General features: G+C 42.7%; 2 protein-coding genes across 2 annotated transcripts in view; both read left to right on the forward strand.

The window, feature by feature from the left end:
* The window catches only part of LOC122673216 (T-cell activation Rho GTPase-activating protein-like), a 29,818-nt gene extending 25,479 nt beyond the window's left edge, over nucleotides 1–4,339 (forward strand). Inside the window, exons 10-11 of the mRNA XM_043870742.1 lie at nucleotides 1,922–2,091; nucleotides 3,883–4,339. Coding sequence (XP_043726677.1) covers nucleotides 1,922–2,091; nucleotides 3,883–4,059 — 347 coding nt within the window. The 3' untranslated portion in view covers nucleotides 4,060–4,339. The remainder of the gene's footprint in view (nucleotides 1–1,921; nucleotides 2,092–3,882) is intronic.
* Nucleotides 4,340–7,136: 2,797 nt separating this feature from the next.
* LOC122673217 overlaps nucleotides 7,137–25,596 on the forward strand; it is a 499,807-nt gene continuing 481,347 nt past the window's right edge. Inside the window, exons 1-9 of the mRNA XM_043870743.1 lie at nucleotides 7,137–7,149; nucleotides 7,442–7,529; nucleotides 8,049–8,235; nucleotides 9,430–9,568; nucleotides 14,989–15,158; nucleotides 16,951–17,112; nucleotides 20,476–20,585; nucleotides 21,105–21,291; nucleotides 22,486–22,624. Of these exons, the coding sequence (XP_043726678.1) occupies nucleotides 7,137–7,149; nucleotides 7,442–7,529; nucleotides 8,049–8,235; nucleotides 9,430–9,568; nucleotides 14,989–15,158; nucleotides 16,951–17,112; nucleotides 20,476–20,585; nucleotides 21,105–21,291; nucleotides 22,486–22,624 (1,195 nt within the window). The remainder of the gene's footprint in view (nucleotides 7,150–7,441; nucleotides 7,530–8,048; nucleotides 8,236–9,429; nucleotides 9,569–14,988; nucleotides 15,159–16,950; nucleotides 17,113–20,475; nucleotides 20,586–21,104; nucleotides 21,292–22,485; nucleotides 22,625–25,596) is intronic.

The raw sequence follows: 25,596 nt of genomic DNA on the forward strand, positions 1-25,596 counted from the left end.
AGATTCCTGCATCCAGGACCGGGGGACTAGAAAAACGGGAAGGATAGGAAGGGCTAAGGAGAGGAAAGAGAGAGGGAAGAGAAGGGAGATCATAAAGTCTCTTGTTCCTTACCAGTCGGGGCACTCTGGCCAGTTGTCCACGTCAGGAGGAGACCAGGGACAAAAGGGTCCCAGTTGCGGCCGCTGGGTCTGGTCCATTGGCAGGCAAGCTGGCCCCTGAGTACCCCGAGTGGTCAGGATGTCAGTCTCAGCGAAGAAGATGTCCCTTTGTGGTCGCCATTTGTTGCAGGAAGGAGGACCCCTTCCAGGGCCCGAAACTGGGCTCTTGTCTAACACTCGGAAATGAATTGTCCGAGGACACACATGCTGACAAAGCAAGAGATTTTATTGGGAAAGGGCACCCGGGTGGAGAGCAGTAGGTAAGGGAACCCAGGAGAACTGCTCTGCCGCGTGGCTCGAAGTCTTGGGTTTTATGGTGATGGGATTAGTTTCCGGGTGGTCTTTGGCCAGTCATTCTAATTCACAGTCTTTCCTGGTGGCGCACGCATCGCTCAGCCAAGATGGATGCTAGCAAGAGGGATTCTGGGAAGTGGACGGACAGGTAGTGTCTCCTCTCGATCTTTCCCGAACTCTTCCGGCTGGTGGTGGCCTATTAGTTCCGTATTCCTTATCAGGATCTCCTGCCATAGAACAACTCATGCAAATGGTTACTGTGGTGCCTGGCCAGGGTGGGCGGTTTCAATCAGTGTGCTTCCCCTAACATAAGTAGCATCATTTATGTTAAGTTTGAGCAAACTGAAGCTCAAAGATCTTCAGGTAACTTATCCCATTAGGAGGCAGAATGGGAGCCTTCTGGTTCTCTCACCCGGCACCACAAGTGGCTGACCCACTTGAATGGACATGGTGATGCACTCACTATGTCTCAGAAAAGCCAAGTGGATGGGCATTTTAAAACATGTGGTTACATTCTTCTGTTTATTTTTCTACAACTTGGCTCCTCTATTGACTTCTGTAGCTGGCTATTTAAGCAGGTTATTTAAGGAAATATTAAGCAGGTTTATTGAGCAAATATCAGGAAAACATTTATGGCTGGGCACGAGAAACTTTGAACTCAATTTTTCATTGCTGATCACTCTTTCTTGGAAAAGCCCTTCATTGCATTCCTTTGACAGGGGCTGTTGGTAGTTAAAATTCATCTTTGGGTTAGCTGAGGAAGGTGTTACAGAAAAATGGCCACCTGTAATCTTACCACATAGTCTGCGTTTAATGACTACTTCCCAAGGACCGTGAGGGCAGGAAGTCATCCTTGGAGCTGACTGAGGGGTGTGGCCTCCCAGAGAAGAGGTCCAGAGGCTGACTGAAACCCCGGGGTCAGGCAGGATGTCTCATGAAAGGCGATTCTCTTGATGAGAGAAAATTGGGCATGACTGGGTACTCAGAAAGCCAAACAGGAAATTGAACAGAGGGAGGAAACTTACTACAAAAGTAAATGATAACCAAATGCTGCTTGATTTGAATGTTAAATATGTTTGGCTTTTAAAATGAGATCTGATACCAGAATCCACTGATAATACTTAACTTTAGGAAACCTGTATAGCTACAGGTTAAGTGCCTCATGACACAGGGCAAAGGGAATAGACAGCACTGTCTGGGGAACACTGTCACAGGGAGAATCAACCCTGAGTCTGATCCCGCCTCTAGGTTTAACTACTGGTTTGCAGAATATGGGGAAGAAGAACATGTTAACACTACAAGGAGGCAATTAGTCTGTTTCAGAATGTGGGGAATTCTATATAACAAATGGTTCAGTTTCTCTCTTTGAGCCACTGCAATGAACATGCTGCTGACTCTAAGGGGTGGAAATCAGGCTAAATAAGCTAAACTACTACTAGTGAAAATCTCTCTCCTATATTCGATTCAGACAAGAAGACAGTTAGCAAGAGTTCTGTCAAAACCTGGGCCTTTTGGTGTAGCTCCAGGACTCGCGAGGACAACCAACACCCACCTCTACCACCCACAAAGCCAAAACAGCTCTTTGGAGCTCCTCTTGAGGATGTATGTGATAACGACAGCCTGCCCACCCCAATTCTGGTAGGTCTTATTTTGGTTTTCTGTAACCCTCCTGAGGAGGGGAGTTCTGAGAGATCAAGTGTTCTCTTCCAAATCTACCCCCAAATGAAGAAGTCTGGCTTTGTCTGATAAGTTTCATAATATTACTTCAAAGAATAAGGTCTGATTTAGGTACTGCAGAGTTACAAGGCAAATACCAGATGAAAAGGTACTCTCATCCATTCCACTGATTTCAACAAAGACCCACCTATACTGGCTCAGGCCAGTTAAAATGGACTCTGTAAGGTAAGGGAGTCAGAGAAGGCGAGGTTGGGAGAAAGCATGAGACCAGCACTTGACAGGAACAGATCACCTTTAACAAGGCGAGAAGGGGCAGCAGTCAGAGGAGTGAGCTGCTGCACCACCCCAAGAGAAGAGTGAGCATCTACAGGCCTGTATGTGGAAAGCGACTGTCCTAAGGGGGCCTGTTCGCCAAGGTTGTTCAGAGCAGTTCTCTCTCACACAGCTGGGGCAAGGAATTTCGGAGACCGGCCAGAGGCTGGGACCAGCTGGGAGCTGGGCGTAATCAACCTAATGTCCATGTTTTTCTTCGGGTGACAGTGTTCTTTATTTTGCATAGAATGGTGGGGAGGACCTGGAGGGGAGTTTTAACTCCAGGCTATTTTGAGCTGTGTAACTTTCCTTCAGACTCTGTGTGTAAGAATCTCTGAGGGTCCACTTCATCCTCAAATGGTCTCCTGGTCTCCTCCCTTGAAGTCGACACTCGTCTCAAGTCTCCTTCAGCTGAGTCTACTCCGCCTTATGACTCAAAATGTCTCACACGGATTTGATTTGTAACTCAAGTGTTTAAGCATAAAGTACTCATCCTCTGGCAAAAATGAATCATTTGAGCCTGACAGAATGTGTCAAAAGAAAGTCACAGAGTTTGGACTGTGCTTTATCAAATTAGTGTATTGAACTGTAAGCATTAACACTTGTTCACTGTCCACTATCTCTCCAAGCACTACACTAGATGCAGGGAATTTTATGGTAGATATGAAGAAATTTGTCATCCAAGTTATGTGCTAGCACTACCCCAGACCTGTGTCTTTCACAGAAAATTTAGGGGGCAGCTATGATTATCATCACCCCCACTTCATAAATGAAAAACAAAAGAGCCTCACCCAAGTATGTGCTATGCCTAAAGTCTCACAGTGGATAAGTAGCAGAACAGATTCCACATTCCTTGAAAAACCTGGCTCCAATATCTGTTATCTCTCTACTCTGCAGACAGCAGAGGATATTAAAATACAGAAAAAGGAACTAGAAAGGCTGATGAGAAAGAAATGTGATCGGAGAAGGAGGAGAGGCATATTGAGCCTGATTTTGAGGGGAGGGAATACAGGAAATAGGAATGAATGGGGTGGACAGTCCCTGAAAGGGGAATACACAAATGGAGCATGAATATGGCAAAAAGATTTCCACACTTAGGGAAGAGCATCTATAACAGGGAATAATGAGAAAGGAGCGGTGAAGGAGGAGAGGGTGAATCTACAAAGGCCTCAAAGCAGAGACGTTTAACACGGTAAATTCACTAAAACGGAAAGTCTGATTACACAAGTGTTTAAAATGTTTCAGGGTATGAATGCCAAATCGATTGCTGGGTAGAAAATATATTTAGAGACACTGAAGAAAAAATTTCAAATTGACTTCGGTCCAGTTCTAGCACTGTACCCTCATACACCACAGCTCTGTCGAAAGAGGAGCAAGCTTGTGCTCTGGGCTTGTAGATATGAAACGTCCCATACTTTTCTTTTCTTTCCTTCCCTATAGAATATGCTTTCCTACATCAATAAAAAAGGGCTGTTTACAGAAGGCATCTTCAGAAAATCTGGCAAAATACAATCATGCAGAGCCCTAAAGAAGAAACTAAATTCCGGGGACAAAGTGAACTTGGATGATGAATCCATTCTTGTGGTAGCATCCACCTTAAAGGTAAGGAAAGTTTGAGCCTTATCCACACACAGAGGAAATCTGAAGCTGTATGACTGGTCCTTCTTTATGACTGCCCAAGAAACATAAGAGGCGTAAGAGAGGAAGGATTTGAAAAAGTGAAAAACACTTCACAAAGCCAAAATTGAAGGAAGGTACCCCAAAGATGATAAGCCCCACATATTAGATATTTTCCTTTTTCATTGCACATCTTGACTCCTGAACACTCCATGCAAAAGAATAATAATAAATTTCGAAATACACACTTACACATAGAGTGTTTACCAAAACAAGCTTCCTGCTTTTGATGACTTCCTCATCATCTTTTAACGAAGGCAGCATTTCCAAAATAAAATTTACATTAAGCTTTTGGAAATACTTAACAGAAGTAACTTCCCAAGGGGCTCAGACAGTAAAGAATCCGCCTGCAATGTGGGAGACCTGGGTTTGATTCCTGGGTTGGAAGGATCCCTGGAAAAGGGACTGGCATACCGACTCCAGTAGTCTTGCCTGGAGAATCCCATGGACGGAGGAGTCCGGCAGGCTATAGTCCATGGGGTGGCACAGAGTCAGACACGGCTGAAGCAACTCAGCATGGATGCAAGACAGATGGTTACTTACTGTGGTAAACTCCTGTGTGTGTGTGTGTGTGTGTGTGTGTGTGTGTGTGTGTGTGTGTGTGTTAGTCGCCTAGTCGCGTCTGACTCTCTGTGATCCCATGGACTGTAGCCCACCAGGCCCCTTGGTCCATGGGATTCTCCAGGCAAGAATACTAGAGTGGGCTGCCATGCCCTTCTCCAGGAGATCTTCCTGATTCAGGGATCGAACCTGCATCCCTTGCATCTCCTGCATTGGCAGGCAGGTTCTTTATCACTAGCACCACCTGGGAAGCCCATTTGTCTTACAGGGAATCAAAAAACGCTTAGTGAGGCCACCAAATCCTCTGATCATTTCACCATCCTTCCTTCCCCTGTCTCTCAATGCCTTTTACTTTAAAATTAGTGTAGGGATGACTCCACCATTTGTTCCTCCTTTGATCTCTCTTACCATCTTCAACACCCTTTGTTAATATTTGTATGTTTAACCCACCACCCAAGGTTACAGTTACATGGTAACCAGTTTTTATTACATGCCTCATCTTATAAATCTTATTTTTAAAGTGAGTGCAACAGTCAAAATCAGTTTGGAATTTTGAAAATTCAATAGATTCATACCAAAAATAGACTGAGTTTGAAATGATACAGCTAAATCACAAGTGTATAGTTAAATTTATACCAGGGTAATAATAGAACAGTAAAAAAATTTAATCAATTCATCTTGATACTTGTTAGCAGCTATGAACAAAGATATATTGATGTAGTAATAACTACAGACAGGTTATTAAAATTACCTTAGAAACTAAACATATGGTCTTTCCTTGTCCCCTATTAATGTTCGATTGTATGATAACAGCAACAGTGCAGATACCACTTAGAGCCGACCCCTACTGCACGTGCACCATAATAACACACACTAGGTGTGCAAACAGCAAGTAGAGCGCTACCCTCTGTAAGGTGCACCCTGGGGACTGATTTGAGTTCTGAGCAAGATTTACTAGGCTCTTGCCTATTTCCATGCTCTAAGCACAGACTAGTAAGAGGGTGGCTACTTATGGGTACAGGTCTTACACAATCCCAAAGTGTTCTTTTCCTAAAGTTGATTGATCTTGGTGGGGAATCAGACTTTGCAACCTCAGCCTTGATAATACCATATGTCAGAGCCACCACAGAGTTGGTCTAAATCAGAAATGAATATATAGACAGAACCACATTGAGTTTTCCACTAAACTGTCTATAAACAGAGATCCAATAGCAAATACCCACAGCATATTCTGCATGAGTCATGTCCTGGCTTAACCATACTCAGTCTCACCAATCGATTCTACAGCACAGGGTCCAGGAGAGAGAAGAGACACACTCTCCAAGTGCATGTAGTTTGGTACACAAGGCAAAGGCCTGCTGCACACTCCCAGACTCCCAGAAGCCAAAGCCAGCTGAGGTGGTCGAATGGCGTCACCAACTCGACGGACATGAATTTGAGCAAGACCCAGGTGTTGGTGATGGACAGGAAAGCCTGGTGTGCTGCAGTCCATGGGGTCCCAAAGAGTAGGACACGACTGAACGACTGAACGGAAGTGGAGTGCTTCCTCCTTCCAGATGTACTGTGGGCACTCCATAAAAAGCATAGTGAAAACCTAATGACCATGATTGGGTACTGTATACCAATTACAAGAAAAAGTATGAGAGGACTGCGACTTTGTACATTATCTTTGTACTCTGTCCTCAGTACTCAAAAGAGTGCCTGGCACAAACAGCAGCTCAATAAGTACTGAAACAAGTGAACACTGACTGCATTATAATCACGACAGTTGCCCAGAAACATTGCCTGAACAAGATACTATTAAGAGAAGTCAGGCTCTATATTAAGACCAGTGGAAGCAAGTTGTGCCTTTGAAACTGGCAAGGCAATACAATCATTTCCCCTCAGTCTTGCACAACAGTTTACAACTTCATCTATTTTAATAGGCCCCATTCTATGATACTAAGACTTGTTCATCAGTGATGAACTTTCCAGGCCTCCACCTAGGAAGCTTACATTTGCATTTTCTATCCCACAGGTGTGAAGTTGCAATGTATCTAAATTCTCAGTTTCCTCTTTGGGGAGGATATATTCCATTCAGAGAGTTGTAAGGGTAACATGTTGTTTACCCTTTGGGGCTTTTGATTTATTTCTAACACCTGCTGCTTAAAAGTCTGTAGGACTGAACTTTTATATGGTTTAAAAAAAAAAAAGAAGGAAAAAGACTGAAGCTATTATCAGACTAGCTTTTTCCCAAAGAGCACATATACCTCAAGTCTTCTCTTAATATGTGTATAAGAGCATGTAGGGGTGTACTTTTGTTTGTTTTATTTCAGAACTTCTCTTTCTTGAATTCAGAGCAAGCACTGTGTCTTAAGTAAACAAACAAAATGGGTATGTGCATTTCTTTTCAAGAAACTAACAGGATTTAGGATGAGTTATCACCAGACCTTGCCAGTTTGTACGAATGTGCTAACATGAACACAAAGAGTAAGTTCCAGGTGATAGAAGGAGCTTTAGCTTCATTCTCACTACAGCCCAAACTCTACTTTTATGCGTCTAATTTTAGTTGGGGAAAATCCAACCAGTACTTCTGGATGTGCAAGGCTGTGGAGAATCACAGCCAAGCTCTGTGTGAATCAGTCTGCGTGGCTATGAAGGAACCACGGACTGAACTGAATTTGTCAACTAAATATTTTCTTTGCAACTTCTCCATTGAATTTACCATAAGACTAATATACATTTTTTGATCTATCTAAGGATTTTCTTCGAAATATTCCAGGAAGCATATTTTCAGCCACTCTCTATGATAAATGGCTTGATGTTATTGATCAAGGGAATGAGGAGGAGAAAATAACTGCGACCCAGAGGTAATGATGCAATTTTCTCAACTCTGAGAAAATACAACCAACATACTCTTAGGAAAATATCAGCTTATAGTTTACAGCTGTGTCCACTAAAATAATGACCAGTATCAAACGGTTTCACTTGATCATACCCCTGGAAGCCAGTTTGAAAAGAGATGTACGCCTTATTGGTGACATTGTAATTGGTGTTTTTCTGCTAATCTTATTAATACGGAATGCTTGACCATTTTACACCTTCTGAATACACGAAATCGTTGGAGATGAAATCCATTGGTCTAAAAAGAGATGATAAAGAACCAATCTGCCAGCGGTATGATCTTAAATACAAACACATAACTAACCAGAGCAGTTCTTACCTGGCTCAGGAATTAAATTTGGTGAAACATTTTTGTGTGCATTCATGCCTGGAACTGTGAGAATGGACTGTGGACATGGTATAAAAAGAAGTACTGTGTTCTCTGTATTTCCACTTACTGAGCAAAATGACTCGCTTTATTGATAAGTGCCTTTTTCTGTCATTAGGCTTCTAGACCAGCTGCCAAGAGCCAATGTAGTTTTTCTGCGATACCTTTTTGGAGTGTTACACAACATTGAGCAACATTCCTCATCCAATCAGATGACAGCTTATAATTTATCAGTGTGTATAACCCCAAGCATTCTTGGTCTGCTTAATTCTGGCAGCACAGCATTCGAAAACTTCACCAAGAAGGTAATGAGAGCTCTCATTTTTATGCCTTGCAGGGCAGAGTCCCCATTTTGAACCTGAAGTCTGTGGTATTAACTCTGGTGAACCAGTTTAAAGTGCACATTTTAATTACACTGCCTTGGACTGGCAGAGGCCTGCTCTGGTTGGGCATGGGAAGGTGTGTTGCAACTGAGAACAGTCGAGTCACTTCTCCTTTGCCATCCAAGAGATTAAACAATAGAGAGATAAGAGTAGGATGGTGTGATAGAGAAGAACCTGGCTTTGGAGTCTGAGAACCAAGATTCAACTCTCAGCCTAATCATTGAGGGGTGTACAAACCTCCAAACTATGATTTCACCATTACACAATGATGACAACACTCAATACATCTGGTCAGTCTCGGCACATCTTAGGCGGCCTGGGCAATATGAGCACCCAAGGTTCCACACATACCGGCCTCACTCTGCCAGTTCTGGCTCATTCAGGAAAATACTTGGCTCCTATTGTGTCTCTGCTAGAGGATGAGGAGGCTAGTAAAATATTTCAGAACATCCTGACAGAGCCACAACATGCCTAAGAAGATCACAGCTCTTTTCCAAGCTCCCCTGGACAGCAAGTGTGAGGCAAGGCAATGCAGTTAGACAGACAGACATGTTTTCTCTCCAGATGCTTTCTTCCGTCACAAACCCTGCCACCCCACACAGAAACCTCTGCTACCCACGTTTCAGATAGTTCTTCACTGAAGTGAATTTCAAAATTTGTGTTGCATTTGATGCTTTATCAAGTTTAATGAGATGCTATATATAAATTCTATCTCAAGAAAACTAGAAAAAAGTTCAATAAAAATAAACAAAACTTAATAAGAAAATATACATTTTTGTCCCAAACATCCTATGTAGGCTACTTAAAAATCATCCTAGTGTTAAGCATGTAGCAATCATTACAAAATTTTAGCTATCAGACTAGGCCACATATTATAACTTTAGTCCAACGACGAAAAGAATTTTAAAATTTGTGCCCAAAGTACTCTTGAAAGGATTAGTTATTTCTTAGAAAAAGCTGATGCATATATAATATATATATATATTTTTTAAATCAAGTGAATTTTTCTGACTTCTTTTGCATTTTTTGTGAGAGCCAAGATTCATGTCTGAAATGTGATTTACTATTAGGCCATATGTACAGTAATACCCCATTTTTTGCCCCTCTGTGTTACAGATTTCTTTCATACAATTTCTCATTGAAAACTGTCTCAAGATATTTGGAGAAGATATCACGTCTCTCTTTGGACCGAAGTCAGTGAGTTGTGATAACAGTGATATCACTGACGTCACTGATAACAGTGAGAAGGTTGCAGGTACGTGAATAATGTAACTGGCTTTGATGCAAAAGACAGCAAGGCTGCCAGGGTCAATGGGAGATCTTGGAGTCCAAAGCACATTCTAAGGGCAGTAATTTCCATCCGCTCCAAGACATGGGAAGTTTCCCGCTTGTGAGATCAAAGGAAGGATAAGACTGTTCTGATTTCAAGAAGCTGCTAATACAGCTTTAGAAGACATCATGGTTCGGTTCAGTTCAGTTGCTCAGTCGTGTCTGACTCTTGATGATCCCAAGGACTGTAGTGACCCCAACTCCTTGGGGTCAAGGGCTGCAGCGTGTCAGGCCTCCCTGTCCATCACCAACTCCCGGAGCTTACTTAAACTCATGTCCATCGAATCAGTGATGCCATCCAACCATCTCACCCTGTCTGGTCCCCTTCTGCTCCTGCCTTCAATCTTTCCCAGCATCAGGGATTTTTCCAATGAGCTAGTTCTTTGCATCAGGTGGCCAAAGTATTGGAGTTTCGGCTTCAGCATCAGTCCTTCCAATGAACACCCAGGACTGATCTCCTTTAGTATGGACTGGTTGGATCTCCTTGCAGTCCAAGGGACTCTCAAGAGTCTTCTCCAACACCACAGTCGAAAAGCATCAATTTTTCAGCACTCAGCTTTCTTCACAGTACAACTCTCACATCCATACATGACCACTGGAAAACCATAGCCTTGACCAGACGGACCTTTGTTGGCAAGGTAATGTCTCTGCTTTTTAATGTGCTATCTAGGTTGGTCATAACTTTCCTTCCAAGGAGTAAGCGTCTTTTAATTTCATGGCTGCAATCACCATCCGCAGTGATTTTGGAGCCCCAAAAAATAAAGTCTGACACTGTTTCCACTGTCTCCCCACCTATTTCCCATGAGGTGATGGGACCAGATGCCATGATCTTAGTTTTCTGAATATTGAGCTTTAAGCCAACTTTTTCACTCTCCTCTTTCACTTTCATCAAGAGGCTTTTTAGTTCCTCCTCACCCTCTGCCATAAGGGTGGTGTCATCTGCATATCTGAGGTTATTGATATTTCTCCTGGCAATCTTGATTCCAGCTTGTGCTTCTTCCAGCCCAGCGTTTCTCATGATGTACTCTGCATATAAGTTAAATAAGCAGGGTGACAATGTACAGCCTTGACGTACTCCTTTTCCTATTTGGAACCAGTCTGTTGTTCCGTGTCTAGTTCTAACTGTTGCTTCCTGACCTGCATACAGGTTTCTCAAGAGGCAGGTCATGTGGTCTGGTATTCCCATCTCCTTCAGAATTTTCCACAGTTTGTTGTGATCCACACGCTCGAAGGCTTTGGCGTAGTCCATAAAGCAGAAGTAGATGTTTTTCTGGAACTCTCTTGCTTTTTCGATGATCCAGTGGATACTGGCAATTTGATCTCTGGTTCCTCTGCCTTTTCAAAACCAGCTTGGATATCTGGAAGTTCTCAGCTCACATATTGCTGAAGCCTGGCTTGGAGAATTTTGAGCATTACTTTACTAGCATGTGAGATGAGTGCAATTGTGCGGTAGTTTGAGCCTTCTTTGGGATTGCCTTTCTTAGGGATTGGAATGAAAACTGACCTTTTCCAGTCCTGTGGCCCCTGCTGAGTTTTCCAAATTTGTTGACATATTGAGTGCAGCACTTTCACAGCATCATCTTTCAGGATTTGAAATAGCTCAACTGGAATTCCATCACATCCACTAGCTCGGTTCGAAGTGATGCTTTCTAAGGCCCACTTGACTTCACATTCCAGGATGTCTGGCTCTACGTGAGTGATCACACCATTGTGATTATCTGGGTCATGAAGGTCTTCTTTGTACAGTTCTTCTGTGTATTCTTGCCACGTCTTCTTGATATCTTCTGCTTCTGTTAGGTCCATACAATTTCTGTCCTTTCTTGAACCCATCTTTGCATGTAATGTTCCCCTGGTCTCTCTAATTTTCTTGAAGAGATGTCTAGTCTTTCCCATTCTGTGGTTTTCCTCTATTTCTTTGCAGTGATCGCTGAGGAAGGCTTTCTTCTCTCTCCTGGCTATTCTTTGGAACTCTGCATTCAAATGGGAATATCTTTCCTTTTCTCCTTTGCTTTTCGCTTCTCTTCTTTTCACAGCTATTTGTCAGGCCTCCTCAGACAACCATTTTGCCTTTTTGCATTTCTTTTCCATGGGGATGCTCTTGATCCCTGTCTCCTGTACAATGTCACGAACCTCCGTTCATAGTTCATCAGGCTCTCTGTCTATCAGATTTATTCCCTTAAATCTATTTCTCACTTCCACTCTATAGTCATCAGGGATTTGATTTAGGTCATACCTGAATGGTCTAGTGGTCTTCCCTGCTTTCTTCAGTTGAAGTCTGCATTTGGCAATAAGGAGTTCATGATCGGAGCCACAGTCAGCTCCTGGTCTTGTTTTTGCTGACTGTATAGAGCTTCTCCATCTTTGCCTGCAAAGAATATAATCAATCTGATTTCGGTGTTGACCATCTGGTGATGTCCATGTGTATGTGGTGATGTCTGGCAAAGTCTTTGGTTAGGGCTTTTCTCGGGACAGTTCTCTTTCTCTCTCTCTGGCTATCCCACAGTCCGGGTTGCTATCTCACATTAGCTCCCTCAGATTGCCCTCGGGGCATTCAGGCCCGGTCCTTACTCTAAGCAATGCAGCCCATGCCTCCCGGTTCAGCCCCCACTTGCTGGTGGTGGATGCCAGCGTCTGGGCAACTTTTCTGCTAGAAGCTGCCATTGGGCACATAATCTGTGGGTTTTATTTATTTATATATTTATTTTTCCTCCCGGTTACGTTGTCCTCTGAGATTCCAAAACTCCCCACAGACCCGCTATGAGAGTGTTTCCTGGTGTTTGGAAACTTCTGCTCTTTTAAGACTCCCTTCCCAGGACGGATCTCTGTCCCTGCCTCTTTTGTCTCCCTTTTTATCTTTTATATTTTGTCCTACCTCCTCTCAAAAACAATGGGCTGCCTTTCTGGGTGCCTGATGTCCTCTGCCAGCATTCAGAAGTTGTTTCGTGGAATTTGCTCAGCGTTCAAATGTTCTTCGGATGAATTTGTGAGGGACAAAGTGGTCTCCCCGTCCTATTCCTCTGCAATCGTAGGACCACCCCTGAGACTTGAACTCTCGAGTCTATCTCCACAGCAAGCTCACTTTCCATTCTGCTTCAGAGCCAGGCTGCGAATGGAACTGGACTAAATATTTATGTGTTTGTTGTTTTTGTTTAAATCTTTCCTCTCATTATCCCTGCTACCCTGCTACCATTCCAATATTGTCCCATTGATATTTCTTTCTCTGAATAGAATGTCTCACTAATTTAAGAAGTATTGGGGCCAGAAGAGAATTTCTACTTAAAGTATTTTTATTCTCATAATTGTTATTCTATACCCACAAAGTTTCAACATTTCACTTTTTAACATTCAAACCCTAATTTGAACATGAGGAAACACTAACCTAAATCTTGTCAGGATTGTTTAAGAAAGATGAGGTTATAAAGTTAACCTGTTTAACAGTCCCTGGCAACCCACTCCAGGATAGACTACAGTCCACAGCGTTGCAAGAGTTGGATACGACTGAACAACTGAGCCCCATACTTTTCGTGGCTACAGTATGTACGTTTATTGGTCACAGAGCCAACAAGAACTCTAACACCAACCAATGAGGATTACGAAAGGGCCATCTAGGCCTGAAAATAAAAGTATAGGGCTTAATGTCTATTTTGCTTTCCATCTATGCTCATAGGGTAGCTGGACGTATAGCTTTGTAGCAACTGATGGAGCGTTCTTCCTGAGCATTCTTATTAAAGCTGAACAATGAATGAATACATTTGGAATCCATGAATACCTTTGGGTGGTTTTAGAAATAATATAATCAGGTTAAGAGCAGGGACACCAGGGTGCATAAAGCAACTCAACCCATATAAACATGTATCCTTTTAACATTTGTACATATTAATTAGGAGAATCTCTTCCTGAATTTAGGAATGCATTTGCTTTCTTCATCATCTCCTTTTAAAATGATCGCGGTATGATGTCAAGGCAGGAAGAGCCTAAGGCAAAGTGATGACATTCCTTCAGGAATGCACACCTTCTGGAGGCTGCAAAATCAAATGGAGAATGGAGGTGGGGTCTGCTTGTGGGGGAGCTGACTGATGTCTAGGCTGCCTTAGGCCCTTTGAAGGAGGGAAATTACCTTTATTAAGGCTGCTATGTGACATGTCTTGCACGGAGTAGTACATTATGTTATGTAGTCCAGCGAGGTGTAAGTAGCATCATTTATGTTAAGTTGGAGCAAACTGAAGCTCAAAGAGCTTCAGGTAACTTATCCCATTAGGAGGCAGAATGGGAGCCTTCTGGTTCTCTCACCCGGCACCACAAGTGGCTCACCCACTTGAATGGACATGGTGATGCACTCACTATGTCTCAGAAAAGCCAAGTGGATGGGCATTTTAAAACATGTGGTTACATTCTTCTGTTTATTTTTCTACAACTTGGCTCCTCTATTGACTTCTGTAGCTGGCTATTTAAACAGGTTATTTAAGGAAATATTAAGCAGGTTTATTGAGCAAATATCAGGAAAACATTTATAGCTGGGCACGAGAAACTTTGAACTCAATTTTTCATTGCTGATCACTCTTTCTTGGAAAAGCCCTTCATTGCATTCCTTTGACAGGGGCTGTTGGTAGTTAAAATTCATCTTTGGGTTAGCTGAGGAAGGTGTTACAGAAAAATGGCCACCTGTAATCTTACCACATAGTCTGCGTTTAATGACTACTTCCCAAGGACCGTGAGGGCAGGAAGTCATCCTTGGAGCTGACTGAGGGGTGTGGCCTCCCAGAGAAGAGGTCCAGAGGCTGACTGAAACCCCGGGGTCAGGCAGGATGTCTCATGAAAGGCGATTCTCTTGATGAGAGAAAATTGGGCATGACTGGGTACTCAGAAAGCCAAACAGGAAATTGAACAGAGGGAGGAAACTTACTACAAAAGTAAATGATAACCAAATGCTGCTTGATTTGAATGTTAAATATGTTTGGCTTTTAAAATGAGATCTGATACCAGAATCCACTGATAATACTTAACTTTAGGAAACCTGTATAGCTACAGGTTAAGTGCCTCATGACACAGGGCAAAGGGAATAGACAGCACTGTCTGGGGAACACTGTCACAGGGAGAATCAACCCTGAGTCTGATCCCGCCTCTAGGTTTAACTACTGGTTTGCAGAATATGGGGAAGAAGAACATGTTAACACTACAAGGAGGCAATTAGTCTGTTTCAGAATGTGGGGAATTCTATATAACAAATGGTTCAGTTTCTCTCTTTGAGCCACTGCAATGAACATGCTGCTGACTCTAAGGGGTGGAAATCAGGCTAAATAAGCTAAACTACTACTAGTGAAAATCTCTCTCCTATATTCGATTCAGACAAGAAGACAGTTAGCAAGAGTTCTGTCAAAACCTGGGCCTTTTGGTGTAGCTCCAGGACTCGCGAGGACAACCAACACCCACCTCTACCACCCACAAAGCCAAAACAGCTCTTTGGAGCTCCTCTTGAGGATGTATGTGATAACGACAGCCTGCCCACCCCAATTCTGGTAGGTCTTATTTTGGTTTTCTGTAACCCTCCTGAGGAGGGGAGTTCTGAGAGATCAAGTGTTCTCTTCCAAATCTACCCCCAAATGAAGAAGTCTGGCTTTGTCTGATAAGTTTCATAATATTACTTCAAAGAATAAGGTCTGATTTAGGTACTGCAGAGTTACAAGGCAAATACCAGATGAAAAGGTACTCTCATCCATTCCACTGATTTCAACAAAGACCCACCTATACTGGCTCAGGCCAGTTAAAATGGACTCTGTAAGGTAAGGGAGTCAGAGAAGGCGAGGTTGGGAGAAAGCATGAGACCAGCACTTGACAGGAACAGATCACCTTTAACAAGGCGAGAAGGGGCAGCAGTCAGAGGAGTGAGCTGCTGCACCACCCCAAGAGAAGAGTGAGCATCTACAGGCCTGTATGTGGAAAGCGACTGTCCTAAGGGGGCCTGTTCGCCAAGGTTGTTCAGAGCAGTTCTCTCTCACACAGCTGGGGCAAGGAATTTCGGAGACCGGCCAGAGGCTGGGACCAGCTGGGAGCTGGGCGTAATCAACCTAATGTCCATGTTTTTCTTCGGGTGACAGTGTTCTTTATTTTGCATAGAATGGTGGGGAGGACCTGGAGGGGAGTTTTAACTCCAGGCTATTTTGAGCTGTGTAACTTTCCTTCAGACTCTGTGTGTAAGAATCTCTGAGGGTCCACTTCATCCTCAAATGGTCTCCTGGTCTCCTCCCTTGAAGTCGACACTCGTCTCAAGTCTCCTTCAGCTGAGTCTACTCCGCCTTATGACTCAAAATGTCTCACACGGATTTGATTTGTAACTCAAGTGTTTAAGCATAAAGTACTCATCCTCTGGCAAAAAATGAATCATTTGAGCCTGACAGAATGTGTCAAAAGAAAGTCACAGAGTTTGGACTGTGCTTTATCAAATTAGTGTATTGAACTGTAAGCATTAACACTTGTTCACTGTCCACTATCTCTCCAAGCACTACACTAGATGCAGGGAATTTTATGGTAGATATGAAGAAATTTGTCATCCAAGTTATGTGCTAGCACTACCCCAGACCTGTGTCTTTCACAGAAAATTTAGGGGGCAGCTATGATTATCATCACCCCCACTTCATAAATGAAAAACAAAAGAGCCTCACCCAAGTATGTGCTATGCCTAAAGTCTCACAGTGGATAAGTAGCAGAACAGATTCCACATTCCTTGAAAAACCTGGCTCCAATATCTGTTATCTCTCTACTCTGCAGACAGCAGAGGATATTAAAATACAGAAAAAGGAACTAGAAAGGCTGATGAGAAAGAAATGTGGTCGGAGAAGGAGGAGAGGCATATTGAGCCTGATTTTGAGGGGAGGGAATACAGGAAATAGGAATGAATGGGGTGGACAGTCCCTGAAAGGGGAATACACAAATGGAGCATGAATATGGCAAAAAGATTTCCACACTTAGGGAAGACCATCTATAACAGGGAATAATGAGAAAGGAGCGGTGAAGGAGGAGAGGGTGAATCTACAAAGGCCTCAAAGCAGAGACGTTTAACACGGTAAATTCACTAAAACGGAAAGTCTGATTACACAAGTGTTTAAAATGTTTCAGGGTATGAATGCCAAATCGATTGTTGGGTAGAAAATATATTTAGAGACACTGAAGAAAAAATTTCAAATTGACTTCGGTCCAGTTCTAGCACTGTACCCTCATACACCACAGCTCTGTCGAAAGAGGAGCAAGCTTGTGCTCTGGGCTTGTAGATATGAAACGTCCCATACTTTTCTTTTCTTTCCTTCCCTATAGAATATGCTTTCCTACATCAATAAAAAAGGGCTGTTTACAGAAGGCATCTTCAGAAAATCTGGCAAAATACAATCATGCAGAGCCCTAAAGAAGAAACTAAATTCCGGGGACAAAGTGAACATGGATGATGAATCCATTCTTGTGGTAGCATCCACCTTAAAGGTAAGGAAAGTTTGAGCCTTATCCACACACAGAGGAAATCTGAAGCTGTATGACTGGTCCTTCTTTATGACTGCCCAAGAAACATAAGAGGCGTAAGAGAGGAAGGATTTGAAAAAGTGAAAAACACTTCACAAAGCCAAAATTGAAGGAAGGTACCCCAAAGATGATAAGCCCCACATATTAGATATTTTCCTTTTTCATTGCACATCTTGACTCCTGAACACTCCATGCAAAAGAATAATAATAAATTTCGAAATACACACTTACACATAGAGTGTTTACCAAAACAAGCTTCCTGCTTTTGATGACTTCCTCATCATCTTTTAACGAAGGCAGCATTTCCAAAATAAAATTTACATTAAGCTTTTGGAAATACTTAACAGAAGTAACTTCCCAAGGGGCTCAGACAGTAAAGAATCCGCCTGCAATGTGGGAGACCTGGGTTCGATTCCTGGGTTGGAAGGATCCCTGGAAAAGGGACTGGCATACCGACTCCAGTAGTCTTGCCTGGAGAATCCCATGGACGGAGGAGTCCGGCAGGCTATAGTCCATGGGGTGGCACAGAGTCAGACACGGCTGAAGCAACTCAGCATGGATGCAAGACAGATGGTTACTTACTGTGGTAAACTCCTGTGTGTGTGTGTGTGTGTGTGTGTGTGTGTGTGTGTTAGTCGCCTAGTCGCGTCTGACTCTCTGTGATCCCATGGACTGTAGCCCACCAGGCCCCTTGGTCCATGGGATTCTCCAGGCAAGAATACTAGAGTGGGCTGCCATGCCCTTCTCCAGGAGATCTTCCTGATTCAGGGATCGAACCTGCATCCCTTGCATCTCCTGCATTGGCAGGCAGGTTCTTTATCACTAGCACCACCTGGGAAGCCCATTTGTCTTCCAGTGAATCAAAAAACGCTTAGTGAGGCCACCAAATCCTCTGATCATTTCACCATCCTTCCTTCCCCTGTCTCTCAATGCCTTTTACTTTAAAATTAGTGTAGGGATGACTCCACCATTTGTTCCTCCTTTGATCTCTCTTACCATCTTCAACACCCTTTGTTAATATTTGTATGTTTAACCCACCACCCAAGGTTACAGTTACATGGTAACCAGTTTTTATTACATGCCTCATCTTATAAATCTTATTTTTAAAGTGAGTGCAACAGTCAAAATCAGTTTGGAATTTTGAAAATTCAATAGATTCATACAAAAAATAGACTGAGTTTGAAATGATACAGCTAAATCACAAGTGTATAGTTAAATTTATACCAGGGTAATAATAGAACAGTAAAAAAATTTAATCAATTCATCTTGATACTTGTTAGCAGCTATGAACAAAGATATATTGATGTAGTAATAACTACAGACAGGTTATTAAAATTACCTTAGAAACTAAACATATGGTCTTTCCTTGTCCCCTATTAATGTTCGATTGTATGATAACAGCAACAGTGCAGATACCACTTAGAGCCGACCCCTACTGCACGTGCACCATAATAACACACACTAGGTGTGCAAACAGCAAGTAGAGCGCTACCCTCTGTAAGGTGCACCCTGGGGACTGATTTGAGTTCTGAGCAAGATTTACTAGGCTCTTGCCTATTTCCATGCTCTAAGCACAGACTAGTAAGAGGGTGGCTACTTATGGGTACAGGTCTTACACAATCCCAAAGTGTTCTTTTCCTAAAGTTGATTGATCTTGGTGGGGAATCAGACTTTGCAACCTCAGCCTTGATAATACCATATGTCAGAGCCACCACAGAGTTGGTCTAAATCAGAAATGAATATATAGACAGAACCACATTGAGTTTTCCACTAAACTGTCTATAAACAGAGATCCAATAGCAAATACCCACAGCATATTCTGCATGAGTCATGTCCTGGCTTAACCATACTCAGTCTCACCAATCGATTCTACAGCACAGGGTCCAGGAGAGAGAAGAGACACACTCTCCAAGTGCATGTAGTTTGGTACACAAGGCAAAGGCCTGCTGCACACTCCCAGACTCCCAGAAGCCAAAGCCAGCTGAGGTGGTCGAATGGCGTCACCAACTCGACGGACATGAATTTGAGCAAGACCCAGGTGTTGGTGATGGACAGGAAAGCCTGGTGTGCTGCAGTCCATGGGGTCCCAAAGAGTAGGACACGACTGAACGACTGAACGGAAGTGGAGTGCTTCCTCCTTCCAAATGTACTGTGGGCACTCCATAAAAAGCATAGTGAAAACCTAATGACCATGATTGGGTACTGTATACCAATTACAAGAAAAAGTATGAGAGGACTGCGACTTTGTACATTATCTTTGTACTCTGTCCTCAGTACTCAAAAGAGTGCCTGGCACAAACAGCAGCTCAATAAGTACTGAAACAAGTGAACACTGACTGCATTATAATCACGACAGTTGCCCAGAAACATTGCCTGAACAAGATACTATTAAGAGAAGTCAGGCTCTATATTAAGACCAGTGGAAGCAAGTTGTGCCTTTGAAACTGGCAAGGCAATACAATCATTTCCCCTCAGTCTTGCACAACAGTTTACAACTTCATCTATTTTAATAGGCCCCATTCTATGATACTAAGACTTGTTCATCAGTGATGAACTTTCCAGGCCTCCACTTAGGAAGCTTACATTTGCATTTTCTATCCCACAGGTGTGAACTTGCAATGTATCTAAATTCTCAGTTTCCTCTTTGGGGAGGATATATTCCATTCAGAGAGTTGTAAGGGTAACATGTTGTTTACCCTTTGGGGCTTTTGATTTATTTCTAACACCTGCTGCTTAAAAGTCTGTAGGACTGAACTTTTATATGGTTTAAAAAAAAAAAAGAAGGAAAAAGACTGAAGCTATTATCAGACTAGCTTTTTCCCAAAGAGCACATATACCTCAAGTCTTCTCTTAATATGTGTATAAGAGCATGTAGGGGTGTACTTTTGTTTGTTTTATTTCAGAACATCTCTTTCTTGATTTAAGAGCAAGCACTGTGTCTTAAGTAAACAAACAAAATGGGTATGTGCATTTCTTTTCAAGAAACTAATAGGATTTAGGATGAGTTATCACCAGACCTTGCCAGTTTGTACGAATGTGCTAACATGAACACAAAGAGTAAGTTCCAGGTGATAGAAGGAGCTTTAGCTTCATTCTCACTACAGCCCAAACTCTACTTTTATGCGTCTAATTTTAGTTGGGGAAAATCCAACCAGCATTTATGGATGTGCAAGGCTGTGGAGAATCACAGCCAAGCTCTGTGTGAATCAGTCTGCGTGGCTATGAAGGAACCACGGACTGAACTGAATTTGTCAACTAAATATTTTCTTTGCAACTTCTCCATTGAATTTACCATAAGACTAATATACATTTTTTGATCTATCTAAGGATTTTCTTCGAAATATTCCAGGAAGCATATTTTCAGCCACTCTCTATGATAAATGGCTTGATGTTATTGATCAAGGGAATGAGGAGGAGAAAATAACTGCGACCCAGAGGTAATGATGCAATTTTCTCAACTCTGAGAAAATACAACCAACATACTCTTAGGAAAATATCAGCTTATAGTTTACAGCTGTGTCCACTAAAATAATGACCAGTATCAAACGGTTTCACTTGATCATACCCCTGGAAGCCAGTTTGAAAAGAGATGCACGCCTTATTGGTGACATTGTAATTGGTGTTTTTCTGCTAATCTTATTAATACGGAATGCTTGACCATTTTACACCTTCTGAATACACGAAATCGTTGGAGATGAAATCCATTGGTCTAAAAAGAGATGATAAAGAACCAATCTGCCAGCGGTATGATCTTAAATACAAACACATAACTAACCAGGGCAGTTCTTACCTGGCTCAGGAATTAAATTTGGTGAAACATTTTTGTGTGCATTCATGCCTGGAACTGTGAGAATGGACTGTGGACATGGTATAAAAAGAAGTACTGTGTTCTCTGTATTTCCACTTACTGAGCAAAATGACTCGCTTTATTGATAAGTGCCTTTTTCTGTCATTAGGCTTCTAGACCAGCTGCCAAGAGCCAATGTAGTTTTTCTGCGATACCTTTTTGGAGTGTTACACAACATTGAGCAACATTCCTCATCCAATCAGATGACAGCTTATAATTTATCAGTGTGTATAACCCCAAGCATTCTTGGTCTGCTTAATTCTGGCAGCACAGCATTCGAAAACTTCACCAAGAAGGTAATGAGAGCTCTCATTTTTATGCCTTGCAGGGCAGAGTCCCCATTTTGAACCTGAAGTCTGTGGTATTAACTCTGGTGAACCAGTTTAAAGTGCACATTTTAATTACACTGCCTTGGACTGGCAGAGGCCTGCTCTGGTTGGGCATGGGAAGGTGTGTTGCAACTGAGAACAGTCGAGTCACTTCTCCTTTGCCATCCAAGAGATTAAACAATAGAGAGATAAGAGTAGGATGGTGTGATAGAGAAGAACCTGGCTTTGGAGTCTGAGAACCAAGATTCAACTCTCAGCCTAATCATTGAGGGGTGTACAAACCTCCAAACTATGATTTCACCATTACACAATGATGACAACACTCAATACATCTGGTCAGTCTCGGCACATCTTAGGCGGCCTGGGCAATATGAGCACCCAAGGTTCCACACATACCGGCCTCACTCTGCCAGTTCTGGCTCATTCAGGAAAATACTTGGCTCCTATTGTGTCTCTGCTAGAGGATGAGGAGGCTAGTAAAATATTTCAGAACATCCTGACAGAGCCACAACATGCCTAAGAAGATCACAGCTCTTTTCCAAGCTCCCCTGGACAGCAAGTGTGAGGCAAGGCAATGCAGTTAGACAGACAGACATGTTTTCTCTCCAGATGCTTTCTTCCGTCACAAACCCTGCCACCCCACACAGAAACCTCTGCTACCCACGTTTCAGATAGTTCTTCACTGAAGTGAATTTCAAAATTTGTGTTGCATTTGATGCTTTATCAAGTTTAATGAGATGCTATATATAAATTCTATCTCAAGAAAACTAGAAAAAAGTTCAATAAAAATAAACAAAACTTAATAAGAAAATATACATTTTTGTCCCAAACATCCTATGTAGGCTACTTAAAAATCATCCTAGTGTTAAGCATGTAGCAATCATTACAAAATTTTAGCTATCAGACTAGGCCACATATTATAACTTTAGTCCAACGACGAAAAGAATTTTAAAATTTGTGCCCAAAGTACTCTTGAAAGGATTAGTTATTTCTTAGAAAAAGCTGATGCATATATAATATATATATATATTTTTTAAATCAAGTGAATTTTTCTGACTTCTTTTGCATTTTTTGTGAGAGCCAAGATTCATGTCTGAAATGTGATTTACTATTAGGCCATATGTACAGTAATACCCCATTTTTTGCCCCTCTGTGTTACAGATTTCTTTCATACAATTTCTCATTGAAAACTGTCTCAAGATATTTGGAGAAGATATCACGTCTCTCTTTGGACCGAAGTCAGTGAGTTGTGATAACAGTGATATCACTGACGTCACTGATAACAGTGAGAAGGTTGCAGGTACGTGAATAATGTAACTGGCTTTGATGCAAAAGACAGCAAGGCTGCCAGGGTCAATGGGAGATCTTGGAGTCCAAAGCACATTCTAAGGGCAGTAATTTCCATCCGCTCCAAGACATGGGAAGTTTCCCGCTTGTGAGATCAAAGGAAGGATAAGACTGTTCTGATTTCAAGAAGCTGCTAATACAGCTTTAGAAGACATCATGGTTCGGTTCAGTTCAGTTGCTCAGTCGTGTCTGACTCTTGATGATCCCAAGGACTGTAGTGACCCCAACTCCTTGGGGTCAAGGGCTGCAGCGTGTCAGGCCTCCCTGTCCATCACCAACTCCCGGAGCTTACTTAAACTCATGTCCATCGAATCAGTGATGCCATCCAACCATCTCACCCTGTCTGGTCCCCTTCTGCTCCTGCCTTCAATCTTTCCCAGCATCAGGGATTTTTCCAATGAGCTAGTTCTTTGCATCAGGTGGCCAAAGTATTGGAGTTTCGGCTTCAGCATCAGTCCTTCCAATGAACACCCAGGACTGATCTCCTTTAGTATGGACTGGTTGGATCTCCTTGCAGTCCAAGGGACTCTCAAGAGTCTTCTCCAACACCACAGTCGAAAAGCATCAATTTTTCAGCACTCAGCTTTCTTCACAGTACAACTCTCACATCCATACATGACCACTGGAAAACCATAGCCTTGACCAGACGGACCTTTGTTGGCAAGGTAATGTCTCTGCTTTTTAATGTGCTATCTAGGTTGGTCATAACTTTCCTTCCAAGGAGTAAGCGTCTTTTAATTTCATGGCTGCAGTCACCACCCGAAGTGATTTTGGAGCCCCAAAAAATAAAGTCTGACACTGTTTCCACTGTCTCCCCACCTATTTCCCATGAGGTGATGGGACCAGATGCCATGATCTTAGTTTTCTGAATATTGAGCTTTAAGCCAACTTTTTCACTCTCCTCTTTCACTTTCATCAAGAGGCTTTTTAGTTCCTCCTCACCCTCTGCCATAAGGGTGGTGTCATCTGCATATCTGAGGTTATTGATATTTCTCCTGGCAATCTTGATTCCAGCTTGTGCTTCTTCCAGCCCAGCGTTTCTCATGATGTACTCTGCATATAAGTTAAATAAGCAGGGTGACAATGTACAGCCTTGACGTACTCCTTTTCCTATTTGGAACCAGTCTGTTGTTCCGTGTCTAGTTCTAACTGTTGCTTCCTGACCTGCATACAGGTTTCTCAAGAGGCAGGTCATGTGGTCTGGTATTCCCATCTCCTTCAGAATTTTCCACAGTTTGTTGTGATCCACACGCTCGAAGGCTTTGGCGTAGTCCATAAAGCAGAAGTAGATGTTTTTCTGGAACTCTCTTGCTTTTTCGATGATCCAGTGGATACTGGCAATTTGATCTCTGGTTCCTCTGCCTTTTCAAAACCAGCTTGGATATCTGGAAGTTCTCAGCTCACATATTGCTGAAGCCTGGCTTGGAGAATTTTGAGCATTACTTTACTAGCATGTGAGATGAGTGCAATTGTGCGGTAGTTTGAGCCTTCTTTGGGATTGCCTTTCTTAGGGATTGGAATGAAAACTGACCTTTTCCAGTCCTGTGGCCCCTGCTGAGTTTTCCAAATTTGTTGACATATTGAGTGCAGCACTTTCACAGCATCATCTTTCAGGATTTGAAATAGCTCAACTGGAATTCCATCACATCCACTAGCTCGGTTCGAAGTGATGCTTTCTAAGGCCCACTTGACTTCACATTCCAGGATGTCTGGCTCTACGTGAGTGATCACACCATTGTGATTATCTGGGTCATGAAGGTCTTCTTTGTACAGTTCTTCTGTGTATTCTTGCCACATCTTCTTGATATCTTCTGCTTCTGTTAGGTCCATACAATTTCTGTCCTGTCTTGAACCCATCTTTGCATGTAATGTTCCCCTGGTCTCTCTAATTTTCTTGAAGAGATGTCTAGTCTTTCCCATTCTGTGGTTTTCCTCTATTTCTTTGCAGTGATCGCTGAGGAAGGCTTTCTTCTCTCTCCTGGCTATTCTTTGGAACTCTGCATTCAAATGGGAATATCTTTCCTTTTCTCCTTTGCTTTTCGCTTCTCTTCTTTTCACAGCTATTTGTCAGGCCTCCTCAGACAACCATTTTGCCTTTTTGCATTTCTTTTCCATGGGGATGCTCTTGATCCCTGTTTCCTGTACAATGTCACGAACCTCCGTACATAGTTCATCAGGCTCTCTGTCTATCAGATTTAGTCCCTTAAATCTATTTCTCACTTCCACTCTATAGTCATCAGGGATTTGATTTAGGTCATACCTGAATGGTCTAGTGGTCTTCCCTGCTTTCTTCAGTTGAAGTCTGCATTTGGCAATAAGGAGTTCATGATCGGAGCCACAGTCAGCTCCTGGTCTTGTTTTTGCTGACTGTATAGAGCTTCTCCATCTTTGCCTGCAAAGAATATAATCAATCTGATTTCGGTGTTGACCATCTGGTGATGTCCATGTGTATGTGGTGATGTCTGGCAAAGTCTTTGGTTAGGGCTTTTCTCGGGACAGTTCTCTTTCTCTCTCTCTGGCTATCCCACAGTCCGGGTTGCTATCTCACATTAGCTCCCTCAGATTGCCCTCGGGGCATTCAGGCCCGGTCCTTACTCTAAGCAATGCAGCCCATGCCTCCCGGTTCAGCCCCCACTTGCTGGTGGTGGATGCCAGCGTCTGGGCTACTTTTCTGCTGGGAGTTGCCGTTAGGCACATAATCTGTGGGTTTTATTTATTTATATATTTATTTTTCCTCCCGGTTACGTTGTCCTCTGAGATTCCAAAACTCCCCACAGACCCGCTATGAGAGTGTTTCCTGGTGTTTGGAAACTTCTGCTCTTTTAAGACTCCCTTCCCAGGACGGATCTCTGTCCCTGCCTCTTTTGTCTCCCTTTTTATCTTTTATATTTTGTCCTACCTCCTCTCAAAAACAATGGGCTGCCT

Source organism: Cervus elaphus, chromosome 17 (assembly GCF_910594005.1).
Source record: "Cervus elaphus chromosome 17, mCerEla1.1, whole genome shotgun sequence".
In the NCBI taxonomy this organism is placed as follows: Eukaryota; Metazoa; Chordata; class Mammalia; order Artiodactyla; family Cervidae; genus Cervus; species Cervus elaphus.